Source organism: Harmonia axyridis, chromosome 3, assembly GCF_914767665.1.
Source record: "Harmonia axyridis chromosome 3, icHarAxyr1.1, whole genome shotgun sequence".
Lineage (NCBI taxonomy): Eukaryota > Metazoa > Arthropoda > Insecta > Coleoptera > Coccinellidae > Harmonia > Harmonia axyridis.
In genome coordinates, this window is record NC_059503.1 from 28,443,342 (window position 1) to 28,471,084 (window position 27,743).

General features: G+C 36.8%; 1 protein-coding gene across 5 annotated transcripts in view; it reads left to right on the plus strand.

Moving 5' to 3' along the window:
- The window catches only part of LOC123676546 (LIM/homeobox protein Lhx1), a 94,254-nt gene extending 66,937 nt beyond the window's left edge, over window positions 1-27,317 (plus strand). For all 5 annotated transcript variants that reach the window (XM_045612497.1, XM_045612498.1, XM_045612496.1 and 2 more), the window contains 4 exons: window positions 6,904-7,070; window positions 8,954-9,208; window positions 25,797-26,073; window positions 26,159-27,317. In XM_045612497.1, the coding sequence (XP_045468453.1) occupies window positions 6,904-7,070; window positions 8,954-9,208; window positions 25,797-26,073; window positions 26,159-26,358 (899 nt within the window). In that variant the 3' untranslated portion in view covers window positions 26,359-27,317. The remainder of the gene's footprint in view (window positions 1-6,903; window positions 7,071-8,953; window positions 9,209-25,796; window positions 26,074-26,158) is intronic.
- Window positions 27,318-27,743: the final 426 nt, after the last annotated feature.

Below are 27,743 nucleotides of genomic sequence, written 5' to 3' on the forward strand. Positions count from 1 at the left end.
AGAGCAAAAGTTCCAAACCTTGGATTTCAGCAGGTAGATACAGAAATAATAAATATTTTGCTTATTATAAATTCGACCAATAAAAAAAATATCGGAAAATATTCAAATTTGCATATTTAATCGGGAATCACTCAAATAAAGTTATTTGATTCAATATAATATACATTCATAACGATATAGTAAAATTGTGGATTTGAAAATATATCACAATCCGACAAGGTAATCTAACCATGTTGGGGAAACGTAAAAATTGCGTATATTCCCTCTATCTATGTTTATTACTCTATGTGCGCAACTGAGTTCACGCTGTAAGTCAATAGATGGCTACAGCAAACTGCTGGTCAATTTTGACATGTGATGAAAAATTGATCTATGTATTACAGTTACGTAAATAAGTCATGGGGACTGCCCTGTCATGCTTCTCATCTCGACCAAATATTGAAGATGCGAAAGTTATGCTGTGTATTTGATGAGAACAGGTTGGTATTATTCATTATGAGCAGCTGGAACCGAGTGAAATCATTACTAAAGGACGATTTCAATTGATGCGATTGAGCCGAACACTGCGCAAAAAACACCACAATACGAGATTCTGAAGCTTGACAACGCTCAAATCGATTGTCCTACCCTACACGCCGTATTCTCCAGATATTGCGCCATGTGATTATTACTTGTTCCGGTCATGATAGCACATGGTCTGGCTCATCAGCCGTTCTACTCATATAAAACCATCAAAAAAGGGCTTGATTCGTGGAGAGTCTCAGAAGAAGAATACTTTTACCGTACCGGTAATCGAGCTCCACCGGATAGACGGGAAAAAGTTGTAGCTAACAATGGGTAATACTTTGATGATTCATTTGTGATAATTTCTTCACAATAAAGTTTGCCTTCCACAAAAAAAAAACAGCGGGGACTTAGTTTTGCAACTTTGACCTAAAATTCCTTTGTATTCGTCTGGACAAATCACAAATCGTTTCAGTTCTTCGTCCGGCCATTCCCAATGAAGAACAACACCTCGTCCGACTCCTCCAGTTCTGCACGTCTGGCGCATCCTACCGTCGTAAACCACGAGACCATAAAAAAGACATAACACCCGACCTGCCAGGTCTTCCTGACCGGCGACCAAGACCGCGTCTCCTCCTTACGTCGAACCGTAAAATGCGATCTTCGGAACTTCGCCAATTATCCCGGTATGCACCGCGAGGACCGCATGGGGTCCACGTTAAAACAGACCCCAATTAGCGCGCTCCCCGCCGCGAAACACCGGCGAGTACGCTCCCCCCGCGCGGCGACCCCCATGGACCTGATCGTGGTCCGCGCGACTCCACAACGCGAGAGATTTAGCGCGTCATAGGAGGTGTCGAAGGGTTCTTGACTGGATTGAAACGTTTGTTTGGGTAGTTTCTAGTTTTGATATTGGTATTCTGAAGGTTTGGGGCTCGGAGAACGCTCCTATTCGCGTATTTGTTTATTGCACAAGATAATACATTCGTCAAGTCGTGCACCTTGCGCTTAGCTATAAATAACCGGGTAGGTACTACCTGTTCGAGCCAGAGAAACGTAGGTGTAGAATAATGAACGTGAGTAATCTACATTTGTGTGTTACTTGGTATATGAAATGGTATTCTTGGAGAATAAAGAATACTACCATTGTCAACAGGCATTTGCAAGGTTGTACGTGTTTGGTGAAAATTCATGATTTATGCGAGCATTCCATAGGCACTTTTAAATCTGTCAAAGACATGAAACGGAATATGTCATATACATCCCATTATAACTGGAGACGAAAAATGGATTCATTACGATAATACCAAGCGCAGAAAATCATAGGAATATCCCGGCAATGCTTCCACGTCGACGGTCAAACCTAATATTCACAGTTCCAATGTCATGCTCAGTATTTGGTGCGACCAATTCGGCGTAGTGTATTATGAGTTGTTAAAACCAACTGAAACAATCACAGACGATCGTTATCGAACGAAATTGATGCGTTTGAGCCGAGCATTGAAAGGCAAACGGCCCAATACAACGAGAGACATGATAAAGTGATTTTACAACATGACAATGCTCGACCCCATGTTGCAAAAGTGCTCAAGAGATCCTACCCCACCCGCTGTATTCTCCAGATTTTACTGCCTCAGACTACCACTTGTTACGTTCAATTGCACAAGACCTGGCTGACCAGCACTTCCGGTCTTATGAACAAGTAGAAAATTGGATCGATTCGTGGATTGCTTCTAAAGATGGCCAGTTTTTTCAACGCGGGATTCGTACGCTGCCCAAAAGATGGGAGAAAGTAGTGGCCAGCGATGGACAATACTTTGAATCATAAATGTATAACCAGTTTTTTACAATAAAGTTTTGATTTTCGGGAATAAATGGCGGAAACAAATTTGTACGCCTATGTACAATACAGATTTCAGCGTGTTCTAGTACTTCTAATTTTCAAAGAGCTTAAATTGTTCGATTAATTTTTGGATTGGTGATTATTCATTTGCCTCATGTCTCATCTTTCTGTATATATTTTTAATTTTTTTTAATTTAATTTATTTTGCTCCTATTTCCATTTCTTGTTTTATTCATGAATCATTCGTTTTTTTCTCTTCTGTTTTATTTTGTCTTCTGTTTTGTGAGATAAATTTTCATGTTTTCCATGGTGACTATCTCCAGTAAAAACCGAGAGAAAAAAAATGTTTTCCGTCAATAGGGGAATGTCGACAAGAAGGATTTATGTAGAAATTAGGTCTCGGCAATCTATTATCGCCCAGACACCTAACGGAATAGACCGGTATGCATTCTGTATCGTTAGCCATGATGAAAAAACAAACAATCTCTTGTATTAATAATGATGATGGCCTCGTGGTGCCATGACAAATGACAGCCAGTATATTTGGCCATTTTTCAAGCACCTGACACCCGAAGCGGCTTCCTTTGAGGGAAAGACGTGCGCCTTTTTCTATTATTGTCAGATCGAAAAAAATGCGTTGTTGATGATGCGGCATGACAAATTGATTTTTTTTTTTTTTGAAAAATGAGTATGAAGTCGAAGCGGAGATTTTGAAAAGTTCACGTGCTGCGAGACTAAATCGTCGACGATTTTATGTAATGAGTGTCATTTCTGTGAATTATTATTGACATAACAACCACATTGTTTCTTGGGATGTCTTCCTACATTACGTCAAGAGAACAAATCAGAAAAAATTGATGGTTCGAAATGTTCTCTCAAAGTGAATTATTTGAGTTGTATATGGGCCTTCTCTTTACTCACACAGAATTTCAGCCTTATTTGCAATCTCATTTTGTCAGTTCTTTTCAAGTTTGTTCCACGATTTTTACAAGGGAGAATGATAATATCTTCTTTCTATCTTACAGATTTTAAACTTTATTAGAGGAAAAGAATGTAACAAAATTTATTATCTCAGTCTTGTAACATAACTTCTAAAGAGTTGCTAGTTATGTAATTTGTACTTGTACTTATACTACGAAATGCTGTTGTAGAAGAACATTTAATGAAAACTGATACCTAGTGGATACTAAAGTAAATTCCTGGAAATGTGTTCAAAAACGTCTTTTGTTATTTTGGAAATGACCCAATTTGGGGTGATAATATAGGTACATTATTCAAATTTTTTGTGTCATCGACCAATTAATAATTCCCCGTGATTTCGTGAAATATACCGATTAAAATTGGTGTTATGTGTGACGTAAACAAAATAAACGAATTGCATGCTCGAGGACGTATCTAACAGGAAGATACTGTCTGTTATTACAGTCATTATCTAAGTTGAGGGTTATAACCTGATCATTAGGCGATTTCAGTCCCACCTATGCGACTTCATAGTTTTCGAAACGTCTGCGACACGGCTTCATCTACGCTGTTAGTCTTTTCGTGTGGAATTATAGGTATTATCACCATGAACTGCTTCAACCCTATTACGGCCCCTTGGAGCGGAACACCTATTTTTATTTCGAAGTACGACACAGTGATTTGTTCGGATTTTGTATACGTTTAAAGGGGGATACACACTGACGGATTGCAACAAAAGCAAGTGCTCAGGGGTGGTGGTAGCTTTTAGAAGACATTTAGCTCAGGGGAAATTGTAACACTATCGCAGATAGGGGCTTTGGAGGTTGTAGCAAATCCCCCCTTCAAATTAAATACTAACAATTCAAAGAAATTATTTCTATGCATAGAACACTAGGTATGCCTCTAAGGGATTTTCGTTTATTATTTATAACCCAGCACATTTATTGCTTTGATCGGCAACACATAGGAAGAATTTCTTAGCAGTTGTTTCTCAGAGATAACCAGGTAGTAGTTCAGTAGATGAACACCATGATACAATAGTATACTCTAAAACATATAAATAAAACAATAGGCTCATATTCCAACACGAATGCGAAATTCGAAAACGAGCGCCAAATAGCGAATTTTCGAACGCATGAGTGTTGGAATTGCCTTCTGCAACGAGTATAAGAAAAGTTTTTCGAAATATTGTCGAAATTCAATGAAAAATTTAAATAATACATCCTAGTGACTTTTGTATTGTATCTTGGCAGTTGGTGTGACTGGTAAGAAAAATGATAGATTACGGAATTTGAAATTGAATCGTACGTTTCGAATTTTGATATAATTTATAATTAAGCATTAAATTCGTGAATTATGTCTGACGAAATAAATTTAACACCACCATAATAAAGAGAAATCGCGAATAATGTTGCATATCATTTCACTTTATCCAAATTATATTATATTGACAATAATTGACGTATATTGAAATTTCATAGTCAGTGTAGAAAACCACAAAACGAATAATATAACTGAAAACAATGCTGTAATGAATTCATTACAGCACTGTTTTTAGTACTATAATGATACTGAAATTGAGAAAATGATTTTTGGTTTACCAGTATCGATGGCAACGCCGGAAAGAACTTATTCTACCCTCAAGAGACTGAAAACGTACAATGGAAAGTGGGCACACTCTAATGAATAAGATATTATGATTTTGATTTCGATATTGAGAATGAATGTATTAGATATCCTAGGAACATTTGGAAGGAACTGAATATTTGAAATAACGTATTTTTATTATCTTTAGTATTTACTTAGACCTTCAGTTCTATCTTCGAATAGTAGAATGAATTTTTCATATCAAATTTTTTTATACAGCCTACAGCCAACTTTCTCTCTGTCGGCTCATTCATTCGATGTTCAGCTCCCCCCAAAACCAAATCCTGGCTGCGCCATCTAATTGCACGTTGAAAAGTAGAACATAACATTACATCTTCATCAATCTGATAACGTAAGAAGTAATCTAAACAAGTGGTAATTTTCTCGCCGATGAATGCACTATCTGCCATTACCGTCGGCGTAATTAAGCCATCTTCACACGGACGATTCCGAAAATCACGGGTTTTCCTCTGACCGGGATCTCAGCCAGCTACCGCGAGCGAATGGCCGTGGGCCCGCAAATGATCATAACGCAAAGGCGAATTTAATTGCTCGCGTCTACGCCATGACGAATTATGAACAATGGTTCGTTTACAATTAGAATGGGTATTGTAATTAATTGATTTAGATCTGTGGAAGGAACTATATATTTAGTTTACGTCTTCCCTACTTCGACACCCTTTCGATGATTCGTCATCGTCAGCGCACGGCTGTTATGCTGGAGCCCATTAAGACCGACGGTGATAAAGGAGGGTTCCCACGGTGGACAGCACGTTTACGGTCTCAACAGCCGTTTGTTTCTCAGCTCTAGGAGCGATTGTTCTATACGACCATTCAAGATGCGTTCGGAAAAGTTTTCTGAAATTTTATTTCACATACGTTTGTTTTATATTCTTTCCGTTACCTTAACAATCGAACATCGATCAGTTAACAATGTTAACGTGGATGTTCGACTTCGAAAACGTCAGTTTTTCTAACTTAAGGCCAGTTTAACACCCAGTAAGATAATTTTTTCAACTAACATAGACATGCAACTTTGCTTCCGCCGTTTTTTCCATCTTTGCCTTGCAAGCAGCTGTTCACAAGCAAACAAATGCCGTTCAACATCTCTTGGCTTCAAACCGCATGGAGCCCAATTTTCTTGTTTCTGAATCATTCCCATGAGTTTCAGGCCTTTTGAAATGGCTTGTTGCGTCACTTCCAAAGAGCCTGCCAGTTCTTGTTGTGTTTGTCACGAGTCTTGATCAAGTAATGCCTTCAATTCTGCATTTTCGAAAACCTTATCTCTTCCACCGCCATGTTGATCTTCGACGTCAAAATCAAGCTGTTGAAGCGTTGAAACCACTTTCGGCACGTTCTTGCGGTAATAGCGGCCTCACCATAGGTATTTGAGAGCATTCGATGAAGCTCAGCCGCAGATTTCTTCGAATTAAAGCAAAAAATTAAAACCTCCCGCAAATGAGAATTTGGCTCGTAGCTTGACATGTTCAATCGAGAATAACTTCATGATGCAGACACAAAGCGACTGATACTTCGATGACGTTATATTGACGAATACCTAAGCTTATTGTATGACGTCTACCCGCTACAGCCATCTATTGCGAAATGGAGGAAGCGGAGTTGGATACCTAATATTTTTCTGCAACGTGGTAGTCTGAGATCAATAAAGATTATATCGAATTTATGACACATTTTAATATATTTCGTTGTTCGACGTAAATTTTTATTTTTCCCTTTGAATGTCATTTGCGAGTAACCAAGAAGAGTGGAAGAGGTGTCAAGGACCTACTGAAATGAAAATTTTATTATGATCAGAAGTTTTATTGATTCAAAACATAAAAAAAGAGTTCTTACTTGCGAAACGAATTATAAATTTGTAGCCATGACTCGTTCAGTGAAAAAAATTAAGAAACAACTCTGCAATTTTCAAATCTTTTTTTCTTCCACAGATTCACTCATGGGATCGGCGTCGGAAGACGAAGATGATGATGACAACAGCACAGCTTCCTCGATATTGAAACATCACACATCCCTCCACGGGTCGCTACCACCAGCACCTGGAGAGACGAATAATAACTCTCTACCACACTCTGACATAAGCGGATCCATTGGTCAGGTAAGAAAAAAAAAACCTAAAAAAAGTTTATACATATTTTAACACTTATGAAATATTTAAGAAATTTAGGCAGTCAAATATAAAGCATTGTTTTTTATAAACAAAAGTCTGTGAAAAAAAGGAATTTGTAAAAAATTTTTTTTGCAAAACAGCTAAACACAGATTATAAGAATAAAAAATTCATTTCAAGAATATTTCTGTCTTGTATTATTATTTGAAGTTCCCGTGCTCTTAAAAACACCAAAAACCACAAAAATACTCGCAACCACAGTTATGCCATTTGGCCTTCATCAAGACTTGTATAAAATTTCATGCACCGTCAAAACCTCGCCCGCAATTCGTCAAGCGAAATGGGACACCTTATAATACACCCGGTGTCCCTTTTTATTCGGCTGCGAAAGTCGATCGACATAAGCCTCAGACCCCGGTATAAATCAAGAACGGAACCTGTGACAGAAATTCGATCGGTTCACACACACACAGGCCCAGCTCCTTTCGACTGGTCCTGGATTCGAAAAAAAAGAAAAAAATGAGGCCAGACCGAACGTAAAACGCAATCCCCGGGGGCGGAACGGCCCGAATCCCCGTTCGAAGGACCATTCATCAACGTTGGAACCGCTTCGAACGTCTCTGCGAGCATTCAGAGTTTCACGACCGATTTGTCGAAATCTGACCGTATTTTCATTTCTAAGCCGAAAACTAGATAAGTTGGTCAAAAATATACCTATAACATATAGAAATATTTCACATGAAAACCTCATCAACTTTTTCAAGAAATCATCACAAATTCTATCGACAGTCCATTAGATCATAGGACTACAAATAATGCCCCTTCAAAAAGTTGGATATTACTAATAATAAAGATTGCAAGTAATTACTTAAAAAAGTTATATTAACTCCAAGCAAACTTAAAAACCAATGAAGCATCGTTACTCCATAAAAATACTGACGCTGCCCACTTCGAATTGTACCTTGAAGTTACTCAAGGTTCTGTCCTGGGTCAGTTGATTTTTATAATGTGTATAAAACCTCGATTATATTATAGCAGAAGAAAATTGTAGTTAGTTGTAAAAACAAATAGTGTAGACGAGCTCGTTGATCTCTGTGAAATTATAGTTGAAAAGTCTTGGTGGCTGACCACCAAGAAAGACAGGCCTATGTTAAACGTTAAAAGACGGAATGTATCGAACTTGTATTGAAGCAAAGATCTCCCCTTACTCTTAACTCTGAATAGTCTCTTGTTAAGTGTCAGCGATTTTTTTAGGTCTGGTGCTTAACAGCAGATTGTTGGACTGACCATATTGATTATTCAAGTAAAATTTCACGTCATGAATAATACGCACCTGACAGAACTGAAATTTCGATTAACATACTGTTGCGTCGAGTGAATTTCACACAAACCTTACGGGCAGTTGAATATTCAGAGATACGCATTTAGGTCGAAAAATCAACCCCAGCAGGTACAGCGAGGGCTAAAAATAGAATAGGAACATCCTTGGCGCCACATTGGCGCTACATATGGTCATCCTGAAGTCACATCTAAGGGCAAGGAATGAAGACGTGGACCAATCAGGGACTTGGATTGTGCTTTGGTATGCAAAATCCAAAGCGATGCTTAACATCCCCAGGAAATCGGGGTACAATCATTCAGTACGCTCGTAGCTGTTACCTTGTAAACACATAACTTATACAGCCAAATTCAATATATTAGTTAAGAAATCCGGTGTTTCATTATCCCAATTTAATAGAATTACAGTTGATCGATTCAACCAAAAACACATACTCACTACAAAATCCAAAAATATCAATTTTCATAAACATCGGATAAGCTTTCTCGAATTGTTTTCCAAGATCCAAGTCTAATCAAACCAATTCATTTGCAGGACTCAAAGACTGGCCAAGACGACTCCGAAGACCAAAATTCTCTGGACGGCGACCCCGAGACTCGGGATTCCCAGACGGAGAACAAGAGTCCAGACGACAGTAGTGCAGGGTCCAAACGAAGAGGACCAAGAACGACGATAAAGGCGAAACAGCTGGAGATTTTGAAAACTGCCTTTTCACAGACGCCCAAACCGACGAGGCATATACGAGAGCAACTGGCTAAGGAGACAGGTCTTCCTATGAGGGTCATACAGGTAAATATCAATATCTAATTTTGGACCTATGCTGTCGAGGCTAGATCAATTTTTGAATATGGAATAATCATTTAGTTATTCGACAGTTGCGTAGATGGCTATTTCAACCTATTTTCATCGAATTGAGATATTCCCCTTTAGATATGCATGGCTTTACTTGATTCAAGTTACTTGACTTGATTTCAAGTCAAGTTCAATTCATAATAAATACTTTACTTGAAATTGAAAAACTTATTTGACTTGATCTTGACTTGAAATCAATTTGAGTAGTAGTTTTTCAATTTCAAGTCGAGTATTTATTAAGACTTTGAACTTGACTTGAAATCAAGTCAAGTAGTAGTCAAGTAACTTGAATATCAAGTAAAGTACTTGAAAAATCAGGTACATTCCATCAAGCTACTTAACTTTTAGCAGTTTTATTGTATAGTGTACATATCAATAAAAAAAATGATAAAATGAGAGGAAACCTTACAAAACACATTTTCATTTATGAAACTTGATGTTTAAAATATAAAGTATTCAAAAAAATATAGTTTCTTAATATTGAGAAATCTTCAAGGACTCTTTGATTACATCATTTTTCATCCAGGTTCTAAGACACATGAGGCATCTTATAAATTTTTCGCCTAATCTATCGCTGGTTTTTTTAACTGTCAGAGCAGCTCTAGAAAATTGTCTTTTTACAGGAGCTACAGTTGCTGGTGTTGATAAAAATGTTTTGTCCATTTTAGCAAAGTTTGGAAAAACGTTTTCGTGTCTCTTTCACAATTCTAAAATATTTTCAAAACTGTCAGCACGTGGTTCAGTCAGGAATTTGTCTATTTTATAACTCCAAGCCATTTCATTTGCTCGATTTAGAGGAGATTTTCTAAATAAACTTAGGAGATTGATTTCAAACTCACTGTATTTAGCCTTTGAAGATGATTATTTTGTCTAAGCGCGCACGAGCTTGCTGAAATAAATCCCGTGAGACTCGTGAGTATCTTGCTCAGGAATATCAAGTAGCTTGATATCAAGACAAGCAATAAATATCTTAAATCAAGTCAAAAGAAGAATCAAGTATTTGACTTGTGAAGAGCTTGATTTTCAAGTCAAGTAATTGATTGAAATATCAAGCTACTCGATTTGAAGAATCCTTAATTCCCAATGCTTAAGAGGGAGTACCACCACGTGGTTTTCCGCGTATCAGTCCAATTTTGGTACCCATTCATTTCCCCTCTGGCGCTCCTGCGATGACCAAACTTTTTACGGTGTACGAAGTTGTACATCCACTTCATCTTCTTTCTTTTTTCGAAGCAAATATGTACGACTGTACACTGTACGATAATTTTCACGAAATTTTAATTTTACCTCTTTTGTAATGATTTTTGGTAGCTTTTTTTCACTAATATTTTTAAAATATATCAGTGCTTTTTTCTGTTGAAAAAAGAAAAGTTACCAAAATTTTTTCTTTATTTTTTTTATCGCAAATTAAAAATATTTACTCTCTTTTATGTAGATTATTGTTAAAGGAAATTATATGAAAACCGAAATATCTCTAATTTTGTTTAGAGTGGTGGTGTTCCCTGTTAAATAATAAAATTTGCATCTTCCAAAGATCCACTAACCAACACAATCGAAGATTGGGTCTAGGCAGAGGTCGATCGAGCGTGGGCAGGGTAAGGGGCGCCTGCAGCGTCCAGGACCGTGGCGGCGGGGTGCCACACCGTGCGTCGGCACCACAAAGCCCCCCCGGGGGGTCGTGTAAGGTCTCGTATAAACACGCGGGCCCGAAAAGAATGGAGAACAACTTGTAATGTGTCTAGTTAGAATTCGTGGTTCCTTTGTCCGATGTTCTGGGTCGCGACCGCGCTCGGAAAGTCCATTAAGGGGTGTTTATGGGGCATGTTACGAGACTTTATTGGTTAGAAGACGCAGGTTGAAATATTGAGGATTTTAATGTGTTGATTCTTTGTGTTCCGACCGGGCTGGAGACTTTTGAAGAGTCACTTAACGGAACTTGAGAATATTTTAGGAATAAAGTTGTGTAAATGTCACATAACCAAAGGAGTTTCGTTAAAAATCAAAGCTCAGTGCAAAAGAATAATACTCTATAACCTCTACCAACGTGATACAAATTTTACGTTGCACTTCACCAAAGAATGAAAAAATATTATTTTTCAATGGCTTGGTTTCCAATGCTTCAGTTTATCATTTCTAATGATGAATTTTTAATAAATGTGTAAAATCTAGAATCCAATGATCGAATACAAAAAATCCGTGTATTACCGTTAGGGATTCATCAAGCCAAGTAGCTTGACATTTTAACCAAGTTCTTGAAGATTTTAGATATTTATTGCTCGACTGGATATCAAGCTACTTGATTTTACATGAGCTTGATATGCACGCGTCACACGGCATATATTTCTGCAATCTAGTGCGCGCTTAGACTAAATAAGGGGATTCCCCGAGCGCCTAGAGACTGAAGCATTCACCAGTGTGCCTTTATTAGTAGTTTTCTCACATTTCTATGAAATCTATTTGTGAATTTTGGTAGTTTAAGAAATATCTTTCGAAACTTGGCCAAAATGGCCAAGGATTTTTTATCAACGTCATCATCTTCAGCTCCTGTTGAAAGACAATTTTCCAGAGCTGCTCTTACAGTTACAAAAACCCGCAATAGGTTAGGAAACAAATCTATATGATGCCTCATGTGTCTTAGATCCAGGATGGAAGCTTATGAAATCAAACGAAGCCTGGAGGTTTCTCAATTTAAAAAAACTTTATTTTTTTATTATTTTTCATAATATTATGATTTATACTAATTTATTTTTTGTTTCTATTTCAAAACAGTTGATATTTTCGGTTTTTTTATACAATAAGTTTAATAAATAACAGTGTGTTTTTGCAGGGTTCCTTATCATTTCATCATTTTATTATTGATGTGACACTACACAATGAAATTGCTAAAAATCAAGTACCTCGATATGATTCAAGTACTTGCGAAATAAATACTTGGTTGAGATTGAAAAACTACTACTTGAATTGAAATCAAGCCAAGCCGTTAATCTCTAATTACCGTCCAGGGCATTTTTAGGAAAAAACGAGTATTTTTGTATGAAATTTGCTACAAAAACCGGTTCCTTTGCTCCTTCCTGCCCGACAGGAATATCCAAATCTGAAGAGAAATAATCTCAAAAACAAATTAAAAAATTAATTTATTGAAAATTAAGACGACACATTCGTTTGCTGATGACATTGAAAACACGTATATTTTACATCAAAGTCCTAGGTCATATATATAGGAAATAATAGTTTTTGACATAATATAATAATTATTAACAAACTCTAAACGAATTATAGTATCGTGAAAATTGAATCACAAAAACGTGAACTGAAAATGGATGTTATCCGTTCTCAAGTTGAATACAAGTATTCCTACATACACAACAAACAGAATGGGTGAAAAAAAATTTCAATCAGGGAATGTCAGCGCCCCTAATCCTCGAGAAATCTCTGTAGCAATTGGGATAGCAGGAATTCTTTCTGGATTGATAATTAACTTTGGAATGCGTTGTTGACGCATGGAGAGGACCCACGTCTGAAAGCGTGTCGCGGTATGATGAAGACGTCGTCGAAAATATGCAGGGGGAGCCACAAATTCTTCAACATGACATATTGTCGCCAAGCCGAGAACAAATGGGCTAAGAGATTCTTGATTATTTTCATGGAGTCCTCGAATTCTTAACATCGACGGTATTTCGGCCATGGAATGTGTTGTGGGGAAAAATAATATCGACTTATGCTATTTGTGATTTCTTCATTTATTTGCATTAATTGAATCTGCAATATGATGGTTATATGATGTTAACAACTCATAATACACAACGTCGAGCTGGTCCCACCAAATATTGAGCATGATTTTCTGCGCTTGGGATGATCGTAATGAACCCATTTTTTTCTTCAATCACAATGCGATGCAGAAATCCCGTCTTTGCCTTGCAAGCAGCTGTTCACAAGCAAAAAAATACCATTACAAAATTATATGAGAAATGAATACCGAATGCTACATAGACAAACTCTTGGTCTTCACTCGTATTGACTTTAGTCTCTTTTTAGCTCTCACCAAGCGGCAATCATCTATGAGAGCTGCTGCAACCGTAACTACTTCAATTTTTGCAGAATAAAACCGGTATATTAAAAGACTTCTTGTCAAATTGAATTACTTCTTGTTGCTTCAATAGCTAAACTTTCGAATAAACATTTCGTCTGAATTACAGTTTTGGCGTCGAGCTATTAAGCAAGAGACAGGTTCTAAAATCTAATAGATTCCTTCTTTATACCTCATCCGATGTCGGTTCCTTTCGCCACTTTTCCACCTATGCAAATAAGGCAATTATTACCTTAAGCTAAAGCTTTCAAAGTCTAGCAAATAACGCTTCGACTCTCTCATTGAATCCCTTCTTTCATGTTGTTCTAATTGACCCGTCTTGGTATGTGGTTGCACGCCTTTCCCGCATTTCAATTTGGTCCAGGACTCGGATGCTGTGAGGTCCAATTTGTAAAGGAACTGCGTCGCCGACGCCTAGACGTCGACTGGAGTTAATTCGAACACCAGCTTCCGACGCCGTATGGAGATGATGGATGTGTCAATTAACGCTGGAGCTTTGGAGCGGAATAGAATGTGCGGGTTGGGGAATATTACGAAATGTGCAAGAGAATCGAGAAAGACTATTTTAAAAATACAATGAACTAATAGGGAAAAATATTTTGAACAAAACCCAGAACAGGTTGCTCACAGGTTGACCTTTCCATCTGAACTAAACAGCTTTTGAAAACAGCTGCTATACACAAGTTCATGGTATGTATTATAATACCAGCAAAGTGTTACTGAACCTCGGTAAAGCATATTTCAAAAGCCACAGCGTCATTTATAATGATTTTAGTTTGAAGATTTCACTGAAGGGTATTCCAATAACAGGTTGACAACTGTAACTTTCGAAACTGTCAGCTTTTAACATTTGACAAGCGAAAACTATGCCATTACTAAAAATGAACGTTACCTACATGCTTCAACAACGTGTTGAAATTGTTAAAATTCACTACAAAAAAAGTGCAGTCACTGTTCGAGAAACAAAAGCAATTTTGGGTCATCGTGAATCAACTTGCAACTGCAAATGAGCGAATTGATTATGAAAAATGTCATTAAAAGGATATGGTGCTTAGAGATTCATCAAGCCAAGTAGCTTGACATTTTAACTAACCACCTACTTGACTTAAAATTCAAGCTCGTGAAAAATTACATATTTGCTTGACTTACTTGATTTTAGATATTTATTGCCTGACTTGATATCAAGCTACTTGATATTACTTGAGCTTGATATGCACGCGTCGCACGGCGTATATTTTTGCAATCTCGTGCGCGCTAAGACTAAATAAGGGGATTCCCCAGAGACTGAAGCATTCGCCAGTGTCACTTTATTAGTAGTTTTCACACATTTTTATTAAATCTATTGGTAAATTTTGGTAATTTCAGAAATATCTTTCCAAATTTGGCCAAAATACCCAAGGATTTTTTCATCAACGCCAGCATCTTCAACTCCTGTTGAAAGACAAATTTCCAGAGCTGCTACAGTAACAAAAACCTGCAATAGGTTAGGCGACAAATCCATAAGATGCCTCATGTGTCTCAGCTTGACTTGAAATCATGTCAAGCTCAAGCCATGTAGCTTGAAAACCAAGCCAAGCCGTGAATCTCTAATGGTGCTGTCGCAGCGCCCGTAGCCATGGCTGATATCATTAATGGCATACCTTCCCCTTCACAATGAAATATACATTGCTCTTAAAATATACTCGTTTTTTTTTTTCAATATCAAAATGGATCTCATTGGAAAACCCTGTGAATATAATAGAAGATGAAATGATAGGACAGCATCAGACCTCATAATTTTTCCAATGGGTTTAGTAAACGAATAGTCTATCCAATTCTTTTTTCCTACCAACTGTAATCAATTCGAACAATGTGAGCTTGGTTTGTCGCTGCAAACCCAACATATGTCCCAGATATCGAAACCAAACCATGGAAAAACGTGACACTACGTCTTAGAAAGTGCGGTTCCAGCCAATATCCAGCTGAAAAAGCGTGAGGTTGATAGGAAACCGCATAAACGGAATACGTGATCGTTTAAGTTCGCTACTCTCGAAAAAAAAGGCCATTTTCCGCAAAAAAGCGGTGGCTTTCACGCTTCTAGCGGCATGCAGGGTCGCTGCAAGGTACGTGGAACGATCAGGAAGGACCTTGGACAGTTCTGCGAACGGTGCATCGTCACGGACGCTTTTTAATAGCGGTATACGAAGTAACGAAATGGAATTATAACGCTGATCGAGAAGGATTTCAATGTCGGCGGTTAAAATGACAGAATCAGCTCGGCGCGGTTGTGTCATTTTTAATTACCGTTATTAGACGCTCGGTTTTTCTCGAAATCGGAATCTATCCGGTTGTTGCGTCGAGGGTTAAAGTCATAGAGTAATAAACATAGATAGAGAGAATATACGCGATTTTTACTTGTACTTGTTAGATTACGTTGTCGGATTGTTATATATTTTCAAATCCACAATTTAACGATATCGTTATGAATGTATATTATTTTGAATGAAATATATTCATTTGAGTGATTCCCGATTGAATATGCAAATTTGAATATTTGGAATCCTATATTTTTTCTAATTGCCGAATTCAAGGTTTGGTAACTTTTGCTCTCCTAGTGTCATCGGTTGTTTGACGTCTTTGACGCGCTTGGAGTTTGTTTTCTGAATTTCTGATATATTTAGGTATTTATTTCAATATATTTTGAGTTAATACGTAACGTTGATTCACTATGGGACACAAGTAGTGCTTTCTTTGTGGAGAAACTCGAGAATTGAGTGAAATATTGTATAACTGATATGTTTTCATTTCCTCGCGAATCATGTCAAATTTGATAGTTGAAGTTTCATGAATAAAAGTGTTTTTTTTTATGTGCACACTACACAATGAAACTGCTGAAAATCAAGTAACTTGATAGAATGTACTTGATAAATAAAAACTTGACATTGAAAAACTACTACTTGACTTGAATTTTACGTGGTTTCAAAGTCAAGCCAAGTCAAGTTGCCCGAATATGAAGTCAAGCCATGAATCTCTAACATCATTTATCTTATGGATTTTGGTGTGCAAGGATTTTATGATATGGTCGATGTTTATGGTGGTATTCATATTGTTGTCAAATGTTTCTTTTTTCCGGAATAATAATAATGAACTTTGTTTTTAATGCAGCATAAATGCACAGAGTGCGCAATAATACTCCACTGAAAAAGTCGAAAGATTCAAGTTGCCTACAGAGTGACGAATCGAAGTGAGAACTTGCCGAGGCGTAATCCTTCTTCACGTTGACGACCTAAATCACATCGAGATGAATGCGGATCAAACGCGCTCGTCTTGAGCCGGAGCCCCGTCTCATTTAGAGCGTCTTGTCCGCCTGTATTTCAAGTGAAATAAAGCGCATCCTCTGGGTGTGGTCCTGCCCGAACGACGGACGGGTTCGGTCTCGAAAATAACGCTGAAATATCCGGCATTTAATAGCCCGAAACTAACCGTTGACATGATTAGGAAAAGTGGAATGGAAATCTCACGATTTTAAACGTACGGGGGGTATCCGGTGAGAATCTACGAATAAAAAGAGAACAAATGAGTTGAGAGAAGTATATTCAAATGATTATATAACTCGTGTTATGATGAATCAATAGAATCCGTAATAATAATAATTATTGACAAGTGAATATACTACTTGACGACGTGGTATAATCGTTTTGGTGTTTCGCCTCCTGCCATATTGTGATCATTTCCATAGTAACATTCTTGGACGTTCGCCAAAAAATAAGAGTCAAGCTCAATGAAATGGCATTGAATAATCAAAATGCAGTGCTTTGGTTATACTTATTGAAATTATTCGTTATATAATCGTAACTAATACCAACTCGAGCATAGACAATATATTTCGATTATACGAACCACTTCACTCGACGTAGTTCGCGAAACACCACTCGAACTGGCTCTCGTGATGTTTCGCGAATCGTAGGTCTCGTGAATCGGTGTATAATCGAATATTGTCTATGCTCTTGTGATATTTTAACTGATAAATTATTATCTTAGTAGATTTTACTGCTAAAAGCAGCCAGGATTAGAAAAACACTGCAAATGTATCGCAATGGATTACTATTTCCTTCTATCTCAAAGAACTGAAGTACTGAAGAACTGAAGAAAAAAGTAATGGAACTGATAATATCAGCATTATATTCTAATAAGAACATTGAAAAATTCATGACTCCGAAACTAACATTAGATACGTTGCTGTTCTCTACTATAAATGATCTATTACCATTGCATCGTGGGCATCTCATGTATTAGTGACTGTATGTTGTATTTCTGGGAATACTTTGTTATACTTTGAACCACATAAACATCGGTAGGGGGAGTACACGCAATGTCCAAACATGGTTAGATTACGTTGTCGGATTGTGATTTATTTTCAAATCCACAATTATACTATATTGTTATGAATGCATATTAAAATGAATGAAATATATTAATTTGAGTGATTTCCGATTAAATATGCAAATTTGAGTATTTGGAATCCGAATTTTTCCTAATTGCCGAATTTATAATAAGCAGAATATTTATTATTTTCTGTAACTACCTGCTGAAATCCAAGGTTTCGCAACTTTTGCTCTCCTAGTGTCATCGGTTGTTTCACGTCGTTCAGCGCGGTTGAAGTTTGTTTTTTGAATTTTTGATATATTTAGGTATTTATTTCAATATATTTTGAGGTAATATGAAACGTTGATTCACTATGGGACTTAAAAAGTGCGTTCTTTGTGGAGAAACTCGCGAATTGAGTAAAATATTGTAAAACTGATATGTTTTCATTTTCGCGCGCTTCGTGTCAAATTTGATAGCTTGATAGATATGTTGGGGACAAAATTTGCTTGCTGAAAATGGCATATGCTCCCTATATCTATGTTTAACTTTGAACATTCGCATAGCCAAAACGTGACGTTTTGAAATTCATTTGGAATGAAGTTGTCAAACTCAATTGTGTAGTGATAGTGATTGATAATTGCACTGTATGCGATTATCAGTGTAATGTTGACATGATTGGGTGAAATTATTTCATATGACACAAAATGACAAAATTTGATTGGTTGTTAGAACTGTCAAAAATTCTTCAGAATAATTTCAGTTTCGTTGCATACTCAACTTATCATAATCAGTCCTGACTTCCGCATTGTATTTCAGGAAGGAATAAGATTTCTTGTCTAAACACTGATACAATATGTCATCAAGTTATCCATCTTGAAATACTCGATTAGTCAGCAACTCAATAAATGATCACCACTTCCAGCCTCTTCAAAACATAATTCCAGGTTATCTCTTTCGTTTAGCGCCTTAATCGACTAATTGTTCCTCGCAACCCCATATTTGAGGCACGCAAGTACCCCCGGGGGTCGATGTAAGTGAAATATTCCGAAAAAATACTATGTTCCCACTTCATTAACATCCCTATAATTAACCAGTTGAAGAAAAGCCCTCCAGATCTGGACAATTAATCAGATGAGGCCCAGCAGCTACGAAACATGTAATTATAAAGAAAAAAAAATTGGAGTTGATATATGCGAAGTTTGGGACTTGGACATCAGCGAATTGGCATTTATGTTGGGTTTCCTAGGAATTCGGAGGTTTGAGGTTGAACGAATTCGGTATTTTTAACGGACATGTTCGAGATGATGAAGGTTAGATGATTAATTATTATGAGGTTGGGGGCGTATGGTTCTATATTTCATAAATTTTAACGTATCTACCAGCTGGACATTTTCAGGAGTAAGAAATAGTTCTCTTAGGGTTAACCTTTTGATATTTATAACAATATTTCTTTCTGAATAACTTCAATCTTGATGTTTGTATTGAAACAAAGTTTATTTCTTAATAAACAATCCTGCAACAAAAATTGAAAATTAATAAAGTATCTATATTCTAAAACAAGTTGCAGAATGGGTTCCTATTCCAACACGAATGCGAAATTCGAAAACGACCAACGAAGGTGCGAGTTTTCGAACGCATCAGTGTTGGAAATGCATTCTGCAACGGGTATTACACGATATTTTCTCTATTAGTTTTGTGGAATTATGTCGAAATTTGATTGAAAATTCAGATTATACATCTTAGCGACTTTTGTATTGTATCTTGGCAGTTGTTTTGATTGTTACCAAAAGGGATTTGAATTGTAAGTTTCCAATTTTGAAATAATTTATAATTTCGTATTGAGTTCGTGAGTTATGTTTGACGAAATTGCGAATTATGTTGCAAATCATTTCACTATATCCAAATTATATTGACAATTGACGTGTGTTGAAATTTGTTAGGATCGGAAGTCAGTGTAGACAGCCACCAAACGAAAAATATAACTGAAAACAATTCTGTAATGAGTTCCTTATAGCACTGTTTTTAGTACTGTAATGAACTCATTATGATACTGAAATAGGGAAAAATATTTTCCTTCTATTATACATTATGAACCCACTTATATTCAGATAAAATGAATTTCTGAAAATAAAACAAAAATATCATATCCCAAGGTCAGTTGATTTAAATTATAAAAATAAGGACAGTAACATAATTCAAAAACGCAACACTACGCTGCATTACACATTTATGTCTAAAATAAATATTAATGCACATATAGTTGGTTCTACAATAATTATTTGATTTGAAAAATGTCAAGTTATGAATGGTTTAACGTTCTCTAGTTGGATGTAAGTTAGAATATCGACTATGGGCACTTCAAAGCAATATGCCTTTCAATTTTTATTCTGCACATATTAAATGACTACCTGCTACATGTAAATTAGAGAAATTTGGAACTTTCGAAATATTGCAACCAAAGAAAAAAATTTAATTTTAACAGCATCATCATTCGATTCTTTCATTACTTAGAAAGAAAACCCTGAAATTTCTACACAATATTTTTTTACATAATATTTCAACTCAAAATTACGATAACAATAAGATTTAAGAGGGAAAACCAACACATGATTGCTCAGTTCAAAGCAAAATTAGAGACTTCTTGTCAAAAATCACCGTTTTTTATGTGGTTTTCACATAATTTCCTTTAAAAATAATCTACTTGGAAGAAAGTAAGTATTTTCAATTTGCGAATGAAAAAGAAAAAAAAATTGGTAACATCGTTTTTCGCAAAAAAATGTCATTTGTACAAAGCACTGATATATTTTCGAAATATTCGCGAAAAAAACCTACCAAGAAACTCGCGAATTGAGTGAAATACCGTATCACTGATATGTTTTCATTTCCGCGCGCTTCATGTCAAATTTGATAGTTAACGTTGGGGATAAAATTTGTTTACTAAAAATGACATATGCTCCCTCTATCTATGTTTATTACTCTAAGGTTATGTATGACTAATATACTCATTTCGTCTTTCATCCCATTCTCGTAAGTTTTTCGGCATAATATAATATCGGTGTTCTTCATGGTTCTGTTCGATTATTCATCGAAATTTTCCGCATTGCGCGACACTAAGGGCATTTCACACGGCCCACCACCGGCGGCGACCGTCAAACGACCCCTTTACGACTTGGGCCGAAAACCTCTCCGACCGAAAAAAAAATTTATCGGCGATATTTTTTCCCAAAAACAGCCGATCCCGTCGTCCCGCGCGTCCATTCCCTCGGGATTTACGGCCCGTTTTTACGAGCCGGATAATTTACTTGCGGGCGCGGGTTTGGCTGTCGAAAAACAACGCGCTAATGCTGTGCGCGCACGGATTACGGGCCGATTCATGGCCTTCCGAGTTTTTCGAACGACGGCGGTCGCAATAAACAAGTCACCTACGCCCGTTAAGTCGGGCGGCGGTCCTTTTCCACATATATAAATATTATTTTTAATATCTGTTTTACGACTTTATAGGTATTTTATTCGTTCAGGTGTTAGGGAGACCTGACGTCGTTTATGAGCGTCTACTTCTCCGACGCGAAATATAAACGTCACGGACGATACGGACGTCGGCGACTTATGGCGGGTTTTATTCCGCGAAAAATTTTATAAGACGGCTGTGACCTTGATGGGAAGACGGCGGTACCTTAAAGACCTAAAGAGAATAATTCTTTTTAAGTTGCTAGATATAAATGATGAACAAAATTGAATAAAATTTGTTTTTTTTTTCCATAAGCGTACAACGTTGCTTCCGCCGTTTTTTCTTCCGAAATTCGAGGCTTTATTGTACAAAACTGGTAATACACTGATGATTCAATTCTCCCATCTTTCGGGCAGCCTAAGAATCCCGCTTTGAAAAAACTGGTCATCTTTTGATCCACGAATCGATCCAATTTCTTACTTTTTCAAAAGACCTATCAGCAAGAAAGCAACGTCTGGAGAATACGGCGTGCGGGGTAGGACTTCCCATTTCAACGTTTCCTAGTATGACTTGATCACTTCCGCAACATGGGGTCGAACATTATCATGCTGTAAAATCTCTTTATCATGTCTCTCGTTCTATTGCGGCCGTTTTTTTTTTAATGCTCGGTTCGAACGCATTGATTGCGTTTGATAACGATCGCCTGTTATTGATTGAGTCGGTTTTAACAACTTATAATACACTACGCCGAGCTGGTCTCACCAAATACTGAGCATGACCTTGGAACTGAATACGACGGTTTGGCCGTCGACGTGGAAGCATGGCCAGGATATCCCTAATATTTTCTGCGCTTGGGATTACGTAATGATCCCGTTTTTGGTCTCCAGTCACAATGCGATGCAGAAATTCCTCCAATCTTTACCTTGCAAGCAGCTGTTTACAAGCAAACAAACACTGTTCAACATATCTCGGCTTCAACTCGTACGGCACCCAATTTCCTTGTTTCTGAATCATTTCCATGACTTTCAGGCGTTTTGAAATGGCTTGTTGCGTCACTTCCAATTATCCTGCCAATTCTTGTTGCGTTTGACAGGAGTCTTGATCAAGGATTCCCTCCAATTCTGCATCTTCGAAAACCTGCTCTCTTTCAGCGCCATACTGGTCTTCGACGTCAAAATTTTGAAGTCGTTGTCGTTTTTGAAGCGTTGAAACCACTCTCGGCACGTTCTTTCACCATTAGCTTAGGTATTTGAGAGCATTCGATGAGCCTCTGCCGCAGATTTTTGCATACTGAACCAGAAAATTGATACCTCCTGCAAATGACGAGAATTTGGCTCATAAGCTGACAATATGTTTAATCAAGAATAACTTTATGATGCGTAAACAAATCGACTAATATTACGATGGCGTTATGTTTACAAATACCTAAGCTTATTGAATGACATCTACGATCTATTTATTTCGACTTCTACATACCCCTACAACCATCTATTGCAAAACGGCGAAAGCAAAGTTGTACACCTAATAAAAAATTGAGTACCTATAGTCGCAGAAATTAAACAAGAATATTTATTTATCTTCTATGACGTTTTGAAACGATTCAGTCCTTTTTCAAGGCTGTTACAAAATTAATTAATGTTTAAAACAAGAATAAAAACAATAAAATGCCCATACCTCGTTATACAAATTTCAAGATCTAGTCATTTAATTAAAATGGTTCCGGAGATGAACTGAATGACCAAGATGTGTTAAAGTTTTTTATAATAATTCGCAATCTACAACAAACATTCAAATGCTTCATCCTTCAATTCAATTAGATATTTTTCGAAATTAATAATCCAACTAAATCCAACATTGAAAACATATTCTCATCAAAAATCGGAAAAAACATTTCGGCAAAGTAAATAGATATTCTTGGTTCAATAGCTTTTTTTAAAATAAATTCACAGTTATGAACGACCTGACTTTCACAAGATACTCACACGATGACATTAGATAGTCCTTTGAGAGGACGGAGCAAAACATAAGAGAGTCATGCTTGGCAGATCTCGCAAACATCACTAGATAACAGAATCGATTACAGAATGCTTCTCCATTGCCATCCAAAGCAAAAATTCATCGGCTATCAAACCATACTCGATGGAAACATTTCATCCGTGAAGCTTTATCAGCCTCAGTATACATAATTTCCAATTACCAATGTAAATAACATAATATAGAAAAGACATGCGTTCGAAGCTAACCTTTCTTTCCATAAAATCTCAAGCGAAGTACAAATATAGCAATATTCAAATACATAAAAATTGATGACAGCACTAGCAATTATCAATTATTTACGATAACTAAATTTATCGCACAATTCACCTCGAGTATCCTGAATATTTCAATGACGGCTATGATGGAATAGACGGTAATTAAAAATATGTAAATCAACGGTTTGTCCGACAAAATAGAAATAGCAATGTACAACGCACAAATTCCAAGAATATTTGCAGAATAGCCAAGATAAACACTGTGGGTGCAGAACTTATGAACGAAATGGATGCTTTAGGCTCGGCACAGTTTAATGCAGGTCCTTTGGTTTTTATTTCGAAAAGAATAACTTTTGGAATCGTTCGAGGAGAAAAAATAAATTCGATTGAATTTTCACAGTTTACGTTTTGGATTGTTTTGAATCCAAAACTCTGAGAATCCGCTGTCCAGTAGAGATTCACGGCTTGGCTTGATTTTTCAACTACTTTATGACACATGAGGCATCTTGAAAATTCGTCGCTTAACTTATTGTAGGTTTTCGAAACTCTAAGAGCAGCTCTGGAAAATTGTCTCTCAACAGGAGCTGAAGATGCTGGAGTGAATAAAAAACTTTTAGCCATTTTGGCCAAGTTTGGAAAGATATTTCTCTAATTCTGTGGTTTTTCCGTTCATTCTTCCACATCTTGTAGAACAAAATCGTGCGAGAATATATCAGAAACGCACAGTTTTCATGGTTATATTTTATTATTCTATGTTGGCACTCCGAACTTTCCGCCACGGCTTTATCTGTCAATTCATCAATTTGCCTTAAAGAAATCAGTTCTGCCAACCAACATTTTTCAATGCAAAAAGCACTAAATTATATTTATGGAAATATTTCATTAATTTCAATGAAAATGCAATGAATTAGAGAAAATAATGTATAATACTCGTACAGAAGGCTCATTCTACCACTCGTTCATTCCAAAACTCGCCACTTCGTGGCTCGTTTTTGAATTTTGAACTCGTGGAAGAATATCAATGCCTTCTGCACTTGTATTATAAATAACTATTCTCTAATTCTGTGGTTATTCCGTTCATTCTTCCACATCTTGTAGAACAAAATCGTGCGAGAATATATCAGAAACGCACAGTTTTCATGGTTATATTTTATTATTCTATGTTGGAACTCCAAACTTTTCGCCACGGCTTTATCTGTCAATTCATCAATTTGCCTTAAAGAAATCAGTTCTGCCAACCAACATTTTTCAATGCAAAAATCACTAAATTATATTTATGGAAATATTTCATTAATTTCAATGAAAATGCAATGAATTAGAGAAAATAATGTATAATACTCGTACAGAAGGCTCATTCTACCACTCGTTCATTCCAAAACTCGCCACTTCGTGTCTCGTTTTTGAATTTTGAACTCGTGGAAGAATATCAATGCCTTCTGCACTTGTATTATAAATGACTATTCTGAAACTACCGAAATCTACCAATAGATTTCATAGAAATGTTCGAGAAATCCCTTTATTCAGTCTAAGCGCGCAAGAGATTGCAGAAATATATTATGCCGTGCGACGCGTGCATATCAAACTCAAGTAATATCAAGTAGCTTGATATCAAGTCAAGCAATAAATATCTAAAATCGAGTCAAGTCAAGCTCAAGTATGTAATTTTTCACGAGCTTGTTTTTCAAGTCAAGTAATTGGTTAAAATGTCAAGCTTGATGAATCCCTACTCGAAATAATGCATTAGATTATTAAAGTACCAAAATTTACAAACCAAAAGCCAATAATCAACAGTAGAAAATTCTCCCTTCCAAAGCCACCCTATTCCGCAATAACAATACGTGCAAAAGTCGATTTCTGACCTAACAAGCCAACATATTTATGCGACTGGAATAGTTCAGAAGGGGAGCAGACTAACCGACTAATTTTCCAATTCCGTGTACAGATGGCACATAAAATCATAATTCGTTGTAATAACAGGGAACCTAACTGGGATATCCGCGATGAGGCCACTACCAGCGACGACTCTTTGTGTCACCACTTGTTACAATATCCATGTCCTATTGTTGTCTTCCACCCCTAGTTGATCGACTAGGGTGGGTGTGGTTGACGACAGTATGTTACATTCTGGTCGAATCGACTTCTGGCCTCCGCGGTTCCTGAATATTCGATTAGAAAGTCCCTTTAAGCGCTTATAATCAATTTTCGTTATTCATAGGGAAAACATAAAAGAGACCGCAAGTAAATCCTACAATAATTTTTCCATTCTTGATCTAAAAACCTAGTAATACATCATATTCTATTTTATCTCCTAGGAGGTGTTCCCCAAGGTTCAATATTGATCCCATCGATATTTTTCGACATATAAACTAAACCCTTCTTTCCTTGTTACAGGTGTGGTTTCAAAACAAGAGGTCGAAGGAACGACGTCTCAAACAGCTCACATCAATGGGAAGAGGACCCTTTTTCGGAGGATCCCGCAAAATGCGAGGATTCCCCATGAACCTTTCACCTGGAGGTCTCGAAGACGGTCCACCATTCCCCTACTTCGATGGAAAATTCGAATTTGGGTACGGTGGACCTCCGTTCCATCCGCACGATGCTCCCTTCTTCCCAGGACATCATCCTGGCAATGGAGGTCCTGGACAAGGCATGCCTTTCGGGCAAGGAGGTAGGTGTACTTAGAATTTTCTATTATGATACTCGATTCACAAATTTTCCTTTCTTCAATTTGTTAACTTACTCCCTTCTTCTAGGAGGTCCAATGGACCATGGTCCGATGCCCATGGGTGGCGATTTCGGCGGCATACCTGGGGAACAAGGCCAATTCATGCAACAGGGGCCTCCAGACCAGATGATGCAAGGTAACGGAGGTAGAGGAGGCAGTCCCGAGTTCATGACCTCCGGAGGATTTGCAGATAACCAACAGCAGCTCAACGAGGGTCTTGTTTGGTAGCTGGCAAAGGCTCTAGCCAAGAGAGCTAGAGAATGAAAACCACAAAATTGTACATAACATAGATGACTATTTGTAAAAAGTACTTCATTATCTTGGTGATAGAAAGAAGAACGAGCATTATCTTCGAAAGTCCAGTGCGCGAACATCTCAGATGTGCTCCAGGCGATATTTTAGGTCGCCTAATTCACCCCGAAACTTTACAGGGTAATTTTAGACAGATGAAATATGCAGAGGTCAATATTTGAACCTCTCAAATTCAAGAGATTTTTTGGCTGCTTACTTATTGTAACTACCTTGTCCACAAGCGATTATCGTGTTGTATTTATTTGTTAAGTTTTCAAAATTGTTTTTTTTTCTCATCGTAGATTGAGTTTCCCAAATATCACGATTATATGTGCAATGTTACTTAAGTTTCACGTTTTTTGTCTGCCCCAACAAAATTCGAATCAGGAAGGCCAAAAAAAGTGTTTTTTGTTCTCAAATATCTTTCAACCTTTTATCGGCCATCTTGTATCAAACCTTGATGTAAATATTCCCTTCAATACATTGAAATGTTAGGTGCATTTTTATAAAACGATGATTGTATGTAAATAAGGATGAAAATGGAGTTGTTGTTTTATAGAATGTGGAATCAAAATGTTTTAACTGTAAATTATTAACTGGTCCTTCAAATTGCAAGCCACCTATTGTACATTCATTTCAAGAAAAAGTGCCAATAAGTACAGTGTTTTTATATTTATTGTTTGTGAAGACCTTGAAAAAAGTCTTCTTAGGTGCGAAAGGACAAGCTTCTGATTATCCAAATCGAGAATTGTTTCGTTTTAGGAATAACAGGAATAGGATGAGAAGAAATAATCTGTACAAATTTTGCCTGTAAAAAAACTGCAACCCCTTATATTATAAATGTATATTGTTAATTATAGGTGTACTTAATATCAATAAATGCAATTCTATACGAAGATCTTTGTTTCTATGAAATAACCCATTCAAATAGCATAGTGAGTTGAAAAATGAGATTTAAATACATATTCAGAATTGTTCTTAAATTGTTAGATGATATACAAATATAGCACAAAATATCGTTGATTGACCTTTGCTCTGAGCTATACATCAAAAGAATTTTACTAATCATCTATCCAAATATATCAAAAATTAACGTCGCATCACTGATCAGCATTAAGTTGAAAAATCACTTGATAGAAATGATTATTTCAGACGATCATAACATCATCAAGCATTCTATGTATATGTTGCATGTGCAACATGAAGCATAATACGATGGCTTGGTGCTAGACTATCCTAAGTCCAATTCTTCTCAAATTGAGATATTCGGGGAAAACAATCGCAAGAAAATGTTTGTCACAGTAAAATAAGTCCGTATTTCT